A 13,189-nucleotide genomic window follows, 5' to 3' on the forward strand; every position below is an offset into this window, starting at 1 on the left:
GCCACTATATTTCCACACTCACTCCAGAGGGCCACTATATTTCCACAATCACTCCAGAGGGCCACTATATTTCCACAATCACTCCAGAGGGCCACTATATTTCCACACTCACTCCAGAGTGCCACTATATTTCCACGCTCACTCCAGAGGGCCACTATATTTCCACACTCACTCCAGTGGGAAACATTGCATAACTGTAGCAGAAACCTGTTATCTCCGTATTTTAACCTTTTTCGTAAATGAATGCCCTACTTCGTCATTCTGTCACACAATAGTAGCAAAAATAACAGCTCAAAACACGTTGCAGTGCTATTTACACATTTTTACACATTTTAATACTAGTCATTAAGATACTAATATATATATTATATGTAATATAGTATTTAAAGTGTGTTATGTTTTATGTTAACACCAGATAGGATATTAATCTGCGGGCCGCAGGCCGCCACTTGCCCATGTATGACTGACCATTATATGCGTCCAAGTGTTACCTCGTCTTCTACACACACCTTTCCAACGCTTGCCCCCCATTGTCTCTCTCCAGCTGATTGACGATAAGAAGGCTCTGGCGGAGCGCTGTGAGAGCGTGGTGGCTGAGCTGAAGCAGGTGGATCAGAAGTACAACAAACGCATGACCCAGATGCAGGAGCAGCACGAAATGGTAACGCCTATTTTTGGCCACCTGGGGTCATACTTGAGTCACTGAATGACCTGAGCAGAGATGGTAGCTTGTGTGTGCCTGTGGTTAAGAATCTCTTTCTGCAAATAACTTGTCTGCTTATACTTATATATACTGCTCATGTGACTGTATTTGCCCTCTTGCAGTTCTGCTTTTGTCTAACGTCTCTCTCGTCTCTTCTCTCTGTTGCCTCTCTTTCTCTCTATCTATATTTCTTTCTTTCCCTCCCTGTGCCTGTCTGTTGCGCGCCATGTTTTCTGGCTTTAGGTGTGGCAAATTCTGGGTCCCTTGTGCGAGGTAACTCCCCCCCCCCCCCCCCCCCCCAGCCCACCCATTCCCCATCGTCAACCTCACTCTCATTCCACCTTTGCTTTTCTTCTTCCATATTTGTTATTTGCATCCATCATGTGGTCTGTTGGACAGTCTGTTTGCACGTGAGTGTCCTCAGCCTTGTATGTAGTGGTCTGATTGGTCTGTAGTGTTGGTCTCTGCTAAGCTTGCTCGTCTAGCTTATTGGATAACTACATAGTAGGCTCTTTGAAATGTCACCCTGGTTCTCCCCCATCCCTTTTGCTGCACTTGTCTTGGAATAGGGCTGGGCAATAGCAATAGTATCGATCGATATGGGTATTTTGTACCTATATATATGAGACTATTGTAATGGCATAGGTGTTGTCTGTTGTGGTTTTAATCACTTAAGTTATTTACTTATGCAAAAAAAGAAAATTGTAAAATGATGGCGTTAATGAGCTTGTGGGTCGGCTGTTTTTGAGCATCATTACAAATAGATATTGATATTATCGTCACATTAAGATATTATTGATAAATTCCAGGCCACCGGAGACGTAATTGTCAAGATAAAATAGTAAAAGGTGCTCCTGGATCAGACGGGATAAAACATCTGATAAGAATTGGGAGCTCCGGGCATTGATTATAATTTGTAATGAAGACCGATACAGGCAGCGTCTTTATTAAAGGCTGTTCCCTCTTTTAACTATGTATTCCCATTTTTTTAAATCAGATTTTTATTAATTCATATACTGTAAAGTTACTAAAAAAGATCAGGATATTTGATTTTGTACATATCGCCGAACCCTGTCTTGGACAATCTAAACCAGCACAACAGCATCAGTACATGTCATAGTATTAGTCTATAATACTATCACTACTGAGTGAAAAGAATGTATAGCCGCACACTCATAGCTGCCAATGCCAACGTTGGATCATCACCCTGAAGAATGAATGGCTGATGAATGAATATCAACATCCTAATACATCCCAATACTGGGGGGTCAAATTATGACAGGCAATTCCTGCTGTCAAAATATGACCCCCCAGTCAAAAAACACTCATCAATCATGTACATATATTTGTTTTGACTCAAGTTTATTTTTTTGGCATACTTTAGACTTTGGTTTGTCTAAAACTAAAGACCGCAATGAATGGAAATAAGTCACTGCCGTTTTTATCCTCAATGTTTCTGTGAGAAGCACGTAATGTGTTTTTCTTTAATCATAACATCTTTATATATATATATTATTATTATTTTTTTATGGCTTTTTTTGTCTATTTGGTAGGGTACAGTAATGTGACATTAAAGGGGAGAGAGATGGGGGGGAAGACATGCGGCAAAGGCCGACGGGCTCGGGACTCGACCTGCGGCACATTGTCAGGCTGGATTACCGGCCTAGGTGCGGCCTGGACCGCTCAGCCGCGGCCCAGGCCTTCTTCCATAGAAGTTACACGTTAGGGATGATGAAGTCAAAGATATGCTAGTGGAACGTTGGAAAAAAATAAACACTGTGGTCCCTCGCATACCGTTGACTTTAAAACTTTAAAAACTGAATATATTTAACATTTTTCTTAAATAAAGAAATGTGCGATGGACATAGACAAGTCTTGCCACATGTTTGTCCGTATTTTCTGTATTTTGGAAAGAATTTAAACTTTTCACCTATAGTGACATGCTCAAAGATGACAAACCTATACTTACTTTACTTTGGTCTTCATGTGCCTTTCGGAATATCGGCCACTGATGAGTTTTTCCACACAAGATGAGACAGGAAGATACAAAAAAGTAATAATCCCCCCCACCCCAAAATGGATCATTTTTATTATGATACTTAAAAACTGATTAACTCAGCTGTGATTAACTGTGTAACTACAGTTTGTACTGTATACTGTATACCTCTGTTTCTCCTATAGAAGGAGGCTATTTGTAGGGACCATGTCTTCATCACTCTAGTGTCACTTCACTGTAGTTTGTCCTTACGTCTGTGTCAACCGACCACAACCCTAACCTGTTCCCTTCCTGGCTCTCTCTCTCTCTCTCTCGCTTCCTTCCCAACCATGGCTCCATCGCTCCACAGGAGATCAAGAAGTTAAAGGAACTAATGAGCGCCACGGAGAAAGTCCGCCGGGAGAAATGGATTGACGAGAAGACAAAGAAGATCAAAGAGATCACTGTCAAAGGTATCGTTTAAAAAAAGAAAAAAGTTTTGTTTTGTAGAAAGAGCTCTAGTTATTAAGGCCTGCTGGTATTATTACCAGAACTCTCCTTCCATTTTACACTACCAGCTGCTCAGAACATGTGCTATCACAAGACGTACGCTATTCTGTCTCAAAGCATGTGCTATGACTCACAAGTACAGAATTTATGTATTCTCTGTGTGTGTGTGTGTGTGTGTGTGTGTGTGTGTCTGTGTCTGTGTCTGTGTCTGTCTGTCTGTGATGGTTTAATATTTTCACCCTAAAAAGAAAACCCTCCCAACACCGTGTTTGCGGAAATCTACGTTGCATGCCATCTTCTTTATACAAAAATACAAATGACTAGCTTTGAGCACAGTAACTGTATCATAACATCATTGCCCCAGTAGTTTGTCATCTGATTGTGTCACGCAAACATTGCTGATCTACAAAGCAATGACACATTGTGAGATTTTAGATCTGCTATAGTATTTTTCGATAAATATTTTCTACTTCTCATTATGCATGCTGTCTGTTGGGTTGTGGGGGCTCAATTCATGCAAGAGCTTGCCTTTCATTGGTCCTTGTGTGTCCCAGGCAGCAGAGAGAACCTTTGAGCTGTTATGGAGTGTGTAGATAAATGTTCAGCTGCCTCTTGGGCTGATGCATAAGCAGGGGAATGCAATCCAGAGCAAATACCTTACCATATGGGACTGCCGGTATATTATGATTACTAATGTAAATACCTTACCATATGGGACTATATTATGATTACTAATTCATGCCTCACTGGTGACTTGACTTCCTGCAGCAAGTGCAGATGCCATTAAGCAACCACTGTTCGCAGGGGGAGAGATGACGACAGTGTACAGTCCTCCAGTTTGAGCATTTGAGTTTGAGGGCCGTGCAAAATATATGGATATTATTTATTTATATTGATTAGATAATGTGAGACTAGATATCATCTGGATTGTTTGCACCCCTCTCCTGGTGTGTTCCCCCCCCTGCATTTCCGGCAATCCCTTCTGCAACTCCCAAGCTTGTAGAACTAAGTTTGACAAAATATAAATGTAATAATTAGACAACACAATACGATACATCACAATATCGATAGAAGATACAGTATTTGGTAAAAAAAAAACTATCGTGGGCCTGGGCCATGGCTCAGTGGTTCAGGCACCTTGGCTGGTAATCCAGTCTGGCAGTGTGCCGCGGGTTTGACTCCCGATCCTGACGACCTTTACTGCATGTCTTCCCCCCATCTCTCTCCCCATTTCCTGTCAGCCTACTGTCTGTCCCTCCATAAAAAATATAAAATAAAGGCGAAAGCCAAAAAAACTATCGTGATATTTATATTATACATTTTGTAGCCCTACTGTAGCCCTACGGGAAAGCAATTGTGTTATTTTAGATTTTAGCACTGGCTATTAAAAAATGGCAGTTTCACAAGCTCCCAGCTTCCATATTTAAATAAATAATGGATATAAATTTGATACTCGACAACGCGACATCCATTTCGTACTGAAGTTGACCGCTGGTACACCACTGCCCCCTACAGGTCTGGAGCCGGAGCTCCAGAGGCTGATCTCCAAGCACAAGCAGGAGCTGAAGAAGCTGCGGACGCTCCACGAGGCGGACGTGCAGCAGGCGGATGAGAGGGCTGCCCAGCGCTACGTCCGCCAGGGACAGGAGCTCCGGCAGCAGCTGGACAGAGACCGGGAGGAGCAGTGTCAACGGGAGAGGGACCTGGCCAAACAGAGGTAAGAGCAGTGCCACAGGGACAGGGACCTGGCCAAACAGAGGTAAGAGCAGTGCCACAGGGACAGGGACCTGGCCAAACAGAGGTAAGAGCAGTGCCACAGGGACAGGGACCTGGCCAAACAGAGGTAAGAGCAGTGCCACAGGGACAGGGACCTGGCCAAACAGAGGTAAGAGCAGTGCCACAGGGACAGGGACCTGGCCAAACAGAGGTAAGAGCAGTGCCACAGGGACAGGGACCTGGCCAAACAGAGGTAAGAGCAGTGCCACAGGGAGAGGGACCTGGCCAAACAGAGGTAAGAGCAGTGCCACAGGGACAGGGACCTGGCCAAACAGAGGTAAGAGCAGTGCCACAGGGACAAGGACCTGGCCAAACAGAGGTAAGAGCAGTGCCACAGGGACAGGGACCTGGCCAAACAGAGGTAAGAGCAGTGTTACAGGGAGAGGGACCTGGCCAAACAGAGGTAAGAGCAGTGCCACAGGGACAGGGACCTGGCCAAACAGAGGTAAGAGCAGTGCCACAGGGACAGGGACCTGGCCAAACAGAGGTAAGAGCAGTGTTACAGGGAGAGGGACCTGGTCAAACAGCGTGCTCCGAAAACCTATCCGGGTTGTGCAAGGATGCGCTGTGATTGGCCAGTAGCCAGTCGGGGGGGACGGGGACGGGACGCTCTCGCCATACTAATCTGTCCTTATCGGGTCGCAGCTCGAACGGCCCTGAGTCGCTCGCTGGTGTCTCTCGTGTGGCTCAGGTTTGCTTGAGACGGCGGGCCTCCGTCACGGTCTAGTCCATAGAGTAATATATTTAGGTCAAACATCAACTACCAGCAAGGAAACTTGGTTCAAGCTGGATTAAAAAACAAGTATAAAAGTTTCAACAGTAGGGGCCACACTGACATGGAAAGGTAGATCGTTCCATAATTTAGGGCCTGCAACAGAATAAAGCGTGGTGGTCTCCTCTAGTTTTCAGCTGCATCGTTGGGACAGTGAGTTTGTTCTGATGAGTGGATCTCAAGGTCCTAGACAGTCACGCATCAAGCCTATGATGAGGGACCAGTTCAAATAGAGGTAGTCACACAAGTACAGTATATTGGCCTGCTTCAGTGATTTGTTCCAAGGACACCCAGGTTTGATTGATTGATCTGGCTCTGATCCTCTTTTGATCCAAGTTTATCTCTGGCGGTGCTCCAATCTACACTGTACAATCCTCAGTGATAATTTAACTCTGAGAGTGTACTGACCCGACCTGTAAAAGGTCAATTTGGTTCCATTTGTACACTGTCAGACTTACAGACCCGTAAAGGGTACATTTGGGAACCAGTGGCCTATTTCACCTAAGTGCACGCACGCACACACACGTACAACCGTACGCGCACACGCATGCTCTCACACATACAGTGGTGTGTGTGCAGCATGCACCGACAAACAGAGGGTCAGGGGCACACCACCAGCAAGCCACGCCAGCCATATGAATGTACATGCATGCACCCACCCGAACGGCTGAGAAAGAAGCCTAAAGCTGAAATGCAGAGTGCTTTTGAAGTGAAAGACGGAAAAAAAAACGTGGAAAGCGAACCAATCCCAGCAGAAGGAAGAAGCTTCCAGCCCTCTTTGTAAACCAAACTGTGTGCGGTGCACCTCTGCGTGAAGCTTTAGGGCCTGGGGATGGCGGATAGATGGCCTTCTCTCTCTCTCTCTCTCTCTCTGCAACAGCTTGTCTCACTCGCGTTTTCATGGCTATTTTCGGAGGCACTGGCTGCAGTCATGCAGCCAGTCCAGTGGTGAGAGCTTGAGGGATAGGCAAAAGCAGAAGAGAAGAGTGGTCGACATTGGACTCCAGTGCAGATGGAGATGTAACTGGTGACCTGGTTAGACTTCAGGTCTTGTGTATCTAGATGTGAGAATGATGATTTGATAAGCAAGTTCATACAATGTATATAATCATTATTTCTGCCTATAATATGTTTGAGTGTACACACCAATATGTTTGTGGTGTGCACGTGCATGACAGTGCTCTGGTGTGTGTGCACATGCATGACGGTGCTGTGTGTGTGTGTGTGCTCCTCAGATATGAGAAGCAGCTCCAGGAGGAGCAGCTGTCCTTGCAGCAGCAGAGGAGGAGACTCTACAAGGAGGTGGCCGAGGAGAAGGAGAGGCTGGCCCAGCTGGCTGCCAGGTAAGGAACAAACTGACGCCTACCGCTATGTTAACTCTGCCAGTGTGTACTGTACACACCCTTATGGGTCCATTTCGTTACATTTTTGTACACTTGAGTTTTGTCACTGACATGTTTGGCACAGGTGTTTTACATTAGTCAAGTGATGACACACTGAACCCTCATGTATACACTGTCTGCCACATTCACTGATTGCTTGATATCCCTGAAAAAGTTCCATGTCGAAAGCTTGTAATAAAAAAATAGAAAATCAGATTTATTTGCACAGCTAATTTTATCGGCTTGCAGAGCTGATGATCGGACTTTCTAGTCTAGTCACATGGTAGAGGCTAGATTTTCATGATTGGCTGGCCTAGTCTAAGCCAATGGGAGACTAGCCCTATACAGCCAATGGGACACTAAGCGCACCGCACCATGACTTGAGACTGCAAACGTGACTTCAGAAAGCCCCACTAAGGTACAATATGCAAGAGAATGGAATGCAAACTGATATAATATGACTTTTTTTCCACTATTGACTCTCAGAGGTTAACTGACACTGAGGATTAGAGGCTAGATTAGGGTGTAGAATGAGTGGTGTATGATGTACTAAGAGCTGGCCTCCTCCTCCGTAGGCAGCGAGCAGAGCTGGAGGAGCTGCGGAGGCAGTTGGAGGACAACAGCTCTGTGGCCGGCAGAGCACTCCGAGGGGAGCTGGACAGGAGCAGAGAGGAGCAGGAGAGGAGACACCAGGTAAATAACTAACACACACAGAGAGCAGGAGAGGAGACACCAGGTAAATAACTAACACACACAGAGAGCAGGAGAGGAGGCACCAGGTAAATAACTAACACACAGAGAGAGGAGACACCAGGTAAATAACTAACACACAGAGAGAGGAGCAGGAGACACCAGGTAAATAACTACCGGTAACACACACAGAGAGCAGGAGAGGAGACACCAGGTAAATAACTAACACACAGAGAGCAGGAGAGGAGACACCAGGTAAATAACTAACACACAGAGAGGAGCAGGAGAGGAGACACCAGGTAAATAACTAACACACACACACACACACACACACACACACACACACACACACACACACACACACACACACACAGAGGAGCAGGAGAGGAGGCACCAGGTAAAACAACACAAACACATGAGAGGAGCATGAGAGCAAAATGCATGCTTGTCCCTTGTAGTGTCACACTGCCACGCATGGTGAGCTTGTAAACGGGCTATTGTCTCGGCACAGCACTGTCCAGATGCTTGCTTTAGTGGGTAGTTGAACCCTTTTAGACTAATAGAGTATATCTTATGTGTGACCATAGGTGGAGATGAAAGCCCTACGAGAACGTCTAGAGATTGAAAAGCAAACCTGGGAGGAAAACTACATGAAGAAAGAGGTTTGTGCATGTGATGTGTGTGCCATGTCAATGAGTCTGCACTTGGCCAGTCATTTGTACATTTAGGAACCAACCATCATTTGTGGTAATGTGCAATTTCTTAGACCTTTGTTATATTGTACAGAAGAAGGTTTATATTCAACAATTATACGTAATAAACCTGAGCCAATCGGCTCCACTGTGCAAGAGGTGTGCAGGGGCGAGGCTGACTATTTTTTGCTCCAAGGATGATATGATTGTGCTGAATGTATTACCATGTGTAGTTTTTGAGGGCCTCCCTTCCCTATGCCCAGCTTTGTGTGTCTGTGTGTACCACAGAATGTGATGATTTGATTGGCTGAGCAGTGAGCACGGAATGTGATGATGTACACTACAGTATGATGAATTGACGATAAGAGCACCCCTCACTTCACATGTGTGATTGTAATTTAAATTTAGATATGTTTTGGGCTTTTTGCCCAAAATGGGTTGAGCGTCTGCTAAATGCCTAAATTGTAGTTAGCCGTCATGTAACAATAGCAGCACCCTGACTTTGACCAGTTTGACCAGAATGTAACACAACATCTTCGGCTTCCCTTCCAGGCCTTCGGGCCTGGCACAGATAATTAGTATCACTGTCTGGTATCAGTGTAGGAAGGTATACTCTGAGAATAAATACCAGCACTCACATTGTGTCCTTTTTTAGGAAGTAGGAAGGTAACATTACACTATTCATGTCAATATTGTACAGTACCTGCCATGAAAACATTCTACTGAGTACAATTACAACCCGCACTGTGTGCACAGTGCGTTCTGCCATGTGCAGATCCCTCTTCCCTCACGCTGTCAGATGACTAAGCATCTACGGTACTACACTAAGAATGGCTTTATTGATCCCCAGAGGAATTCTCAGCTGTCATAACAGCAGTTAGAATGAAACATGGGAGAGGGAGAGTCAAGAAAGAACCAAACCAAATGATGAATAGATATCTGCAGTGGATCACTGAATGAGAATGATTAACCCATTTTGACCTTTAATTCTAAAAATGTCTTCCTCATCCTGTTATCCAGTTATACCATTGCTTTCCCATTTTTCAATGGGTTAAGAAGGCTTTTGGTAACTTACATTATAATATTTGAGCATAGTATTTGACATATCTTTAAGATTAACTAGCTTATAGTGGCCTAAAGCTACACCTTGCTCCAAGAAAAGGTAGTAAATATTTAATAATAATTGGACCTTTGTGCTTTTCAAATAAATCAAATCAAGTCAAATAATGAAAGAAAGCAAACGGAAACCCTTTGATTGTAGACAAATAATGGAATCCTGCTTTTGTACAAAGTACCAAAAAAACATTTAAACAGCTGTCAGCATACAGTATATACAGTACATGAAACGCATACGCAACGCACGGATTGTAGTTGTTCTTCCTCATTCAAATGCCCGTTGGGCTGGTTTAGAAGCCAACTGTTCTTTTCATTATAAAAGTACATCATTTTTGTAATTGAATACATTTTGTATCCTATCAGAATTTTATTTAAAAATATATTTGTTTGCACATTTGTGCATGTGTGTGTCTGTTGGTGTGGTCATATGCATACGCATAAAATGTGTTTGTATTGAGTGTGCATGGCTGTAGGCTACTACTGCATTTCAGCCCTTCAACCCTTTTTGTGAACACTACCAGCTCTCACTGCTGTTCTCCATGCAAACCACTAAACACACTGTAAATGTGAATGTTCAACCCTATAGGACCCTTTTAGCCTGTTGCTAGCCACCCCTCAGTAAGCTGTGAAACCCAGGGTTGTAACTTGCCCTCGTGCCACTCTGTTGCAAATTGAAGAGTAATGCTTGCAAAGTGCCTCATAAAGAACAGAAACAGGCTTTTTTCCCCCCCAAATGGATTCCATTGTGTTTAGCAACAGGCGTTGTGCCAACTCTCTGCCAGGCCTCTGTCTGCAGTCCATGCAGTAAGGGAGGGCAATGCACCCTACACCTCCCATTCTCCTCCTTAAATGTCATGCAAACAATACCCACAGCAGGCAAGGGTATTGGAATGAGGAAGGGGTGGCGAATAGCTCTGTAGTCTGGATAGAATTTAAAAGCAACATCTAGAATGTACTCTGACCCACACGTCCGCACAGGGGTGTGGTTGCTCAACCCGATCTCACCCAAACACGGTTAAATAACACAAATTGGCAATTCCGTACATACACAATTCTACGTACAGAAAACCCCCAAATCAATACAAATGAAATTACACATCCTCCCCATAGACGGCGACGGAGATTCGCCGTCTCAAGCGAACTTGAGCAACGAGAGCCACCACAGAGCGAGCTAAAGCAAGCGTGTTGTCGTGGCGAACGTTGCTAATTGATGAGCTATTTTCCTTACAAGGTTGTGCGCATGTGAAAGCGTCTCTGCTGGGGTTTTTTCTTTCTGAACGTTGCGTTTGGCACTTTCACCTATCAGGCAGGCGGGAATCACATGTGTTTCTGTTTTTCCGCGTTCACAGGAAGCGTGGCTGCTGAGCCGAGAGCGAGAGCTCAAAGAGGAAGTGCGTCAAGGACGAGATGGGGAGATTGAACTGGCCATCCAGAGGCTGGAGGAGGAGACCAGCACGGCCAGAGAGGAGTGTGAGAGGGCAGCAGAAAACCGGTGGGTTCAAGAGTGTGTGAGAGGGCAGCAGAAAGCCGGTGGGTTTAAGAGTGTGTGAGAGGGCAGCAGAAAACCGGTGGGTTTAAGAGTGTGACTGCTTGTCGCGTGTCTCCTCTGTGTGTCGGACAGCTCGCAATTCCTTTTTCAATGGGAGTCACATGGTTTTGACGAGACAACCTTGTTCAATGGGGAGGGGGGGCAGAACAGCCATCGAACAACGTTGTCTCGTCAAAACCACGTGACTCAAAATGAAAATGAATTGCGAGCTGTCCGACACACCCAATTTGCCCTTCGGGGACACTAAATAAACTTGAACCTTGAACACAGAGGAGACAGGTGACAGAGTGCATTATGCCAAACTATAACAAATCATCCACCTTACATACCGGTAATACATATTCCTATCCTTATTTCCCCCATAATTTACATTCCTCCGCGGCTCCGCCATCGGTGTATGAATGTCTGTGTGAATGTAAAGCACCCTGGATAAAGGCACTATATTTGTGCATAAGGGCCATGCTTGACCGGAGGCGGTCGCATGCGGGTCCTTTGTCTAAGACCAATTTCTTCCTCGGGAGACAAATAAAGCTTGAACTTGAACTATATAAATGCACCATCACCATACCTCTTGAAAGTGTACACACACGTTTACAAAATGTGTACGCTCTCAGAGTTAAATGAACACAGAGTGTACTGACAGTGTGTCCCGTCATTGTTCCCCTCCCATGCAGGGTGAAGCGCGTCAGGGAGAAGTACGAGGCAGAGCTGGCGGAGCTGGAGCGCTCGGAGCGCTCCGCCGTGGACAAACAGCAGGAGCTGAGGAAGAGGCAGATGGACACGGAAGGAGAGCTGGTCCGAGTCCAGGCCCTCCTCCGACAGAGGGAGCAGGAGGTGGACGACGTCACGCAGGTACAGTACGACTGCAACTTTTTTATTTCATTCAGGAACCCCCCCCCACCCTCAGACTGGTTGCATGCATTATGCTGCGTTCACACGGGCAGATGCGAAGATCACACCATCCTTTGTGGTGTTGTCACTTTGTAAAATCTGTTGCTCACACGGTCGTTGACGCCATCAAGCGCAGTCGGTATTGCTGTCACCTCACAGCTAGAAGGTCCTGGGTTCGATTCCCGCCGGGGATGCTGTGAGCGCTGGGGGCGTGTTCTCTCCTCCGCGTGCGTCATCAGTGCCAATACCCTTGGTGGGGTTGGCGAAATAGCCTTTCTGTGTGGAGTTTGCATGTTCTTCCCGGGTCACCTAGGGTAGGTACCCTCACAAAAACAATATGCAGTTATCCTGGTCTCTGTACTGCCTCCAGCTGGGGCACCTGATGGAGGGGAAAGGAATAGTTGTTACTTCCACTCGCTACGTCCAACCGGGGAAACTCCCCCCTGTCAGGTGTCTGCACACTCCTCATGTATTGAAGGAAGCATGAGCTCAGTTCGGGGCTCTCCCCAGGTTGGCAGAGGGAGAGTAGTGCCCAGGATTACAGCTTAGGAAATTTGCACCGGGTGAAAAAATGGGTTACAAAATCGGGGGGGGGGGGGGGGAAATGAAATAGAAAATATGACCTGACCAATACTACGTGCAAAATTAATTAAGAACATTATTCTTATTAGGTCTAAATGCAATCAACATACGGAACACGTTGACAGCACATCGCTTCTCGGCGCTTTGTCAGCACAAAAATCACATTTTCGGCTTTCGGAGTTTTATAGTCTCTGTGGTCTTCTCAGTCCAGGGACAAGCTAGCGGAGGAGCGGCGCAGGCTGGCCGAGGTGATCCGGGAGGAGTTTGCCGAGCGGCTGGTGGTGACGGAGGAGGAGAACCGCAGGATGAAGGTGGAGGTGTCGGAGGTGAGGGCGAGACTACGCCTGGAGGTGGAGAGAGTGACCAGGGAGAAGGAGGAGGAGCTGGCGGAGGTGCACCAACGGTAAGCAGCGCTGGCCAAGGAGACCAATGTGTGGATGCATGGATGCTTGCATGGATAAGTATGTTAATGTGAATGTAGCAAATTAACCAGATGAATCCCAGCCTTGTCCCTATTCTGAGCATGTGATGATTAAAGGTGAACATTTGGC

The 13,189-nt window shown here is 45.9% G+C and overlaps 1 protein-coding gene across 2 annotated transcripts in view; it reads left to right on the forward strand.

Annotated features, from left to right (window-relative positions):
- The window catches only part of cep131 (centrosomal protein 131), a 32,784-nt gene that overhangs the window by 14,705 nt on the left and 4,890 nt on the right, over positions 1-13,189 (forward strand). Inside the window, exons 16-25 of one of the 2 annotated variants that reach the window (XM_080789609.1) lie at positions 545-661; positions 947-976; positions 3,049-3,151; positions 4,704-4,905; positions 6,972-7,079; positions 7,694-7,811; positions 8,396-8,470; positions 10,966-11,108; positions 11,840-12,017; positions 12,845-13,041. In XM_080789609.1, the coding sequence (XP_080645735.1) occupies positions 545-661; positions 947-976; positions 3,049-3,151; positions 4,704-4,905; positions 6,972-7,079; positions 7,694-7,811; positions 8,396-8,470; positions 10,966-11,108; positions 11,840-12,017; positions 12,845-13,041 (1,271 nt within the window). The remainder of the gene's footprint in view (positions 1-544; positions 662-946; positions 977-3,048; positions 3,152-4,703; positions 4,906-6,971; positions 7,080-7,693; positions 7,812-8,395; positions 8,471-10,965; positions 11,109-11,839; positions 12,018-12,844; positions 13,042-13,189) is intronic. The other variant, XM_080789610.1, reaches the window with a different exon arrangement.

This window comes from Protomyctophum bolini (assembly GCF_963924005.1).
Source record: "Protomyctophum bolini genome assembly, chromosome: 18".
NCBI classification, from domain to species: Eukaryota; Metazoa; Chordata; class Actinopteri; order Myctophiformes; family Myctophidae; genus Protomyctophum; species Protomyctophum bolini.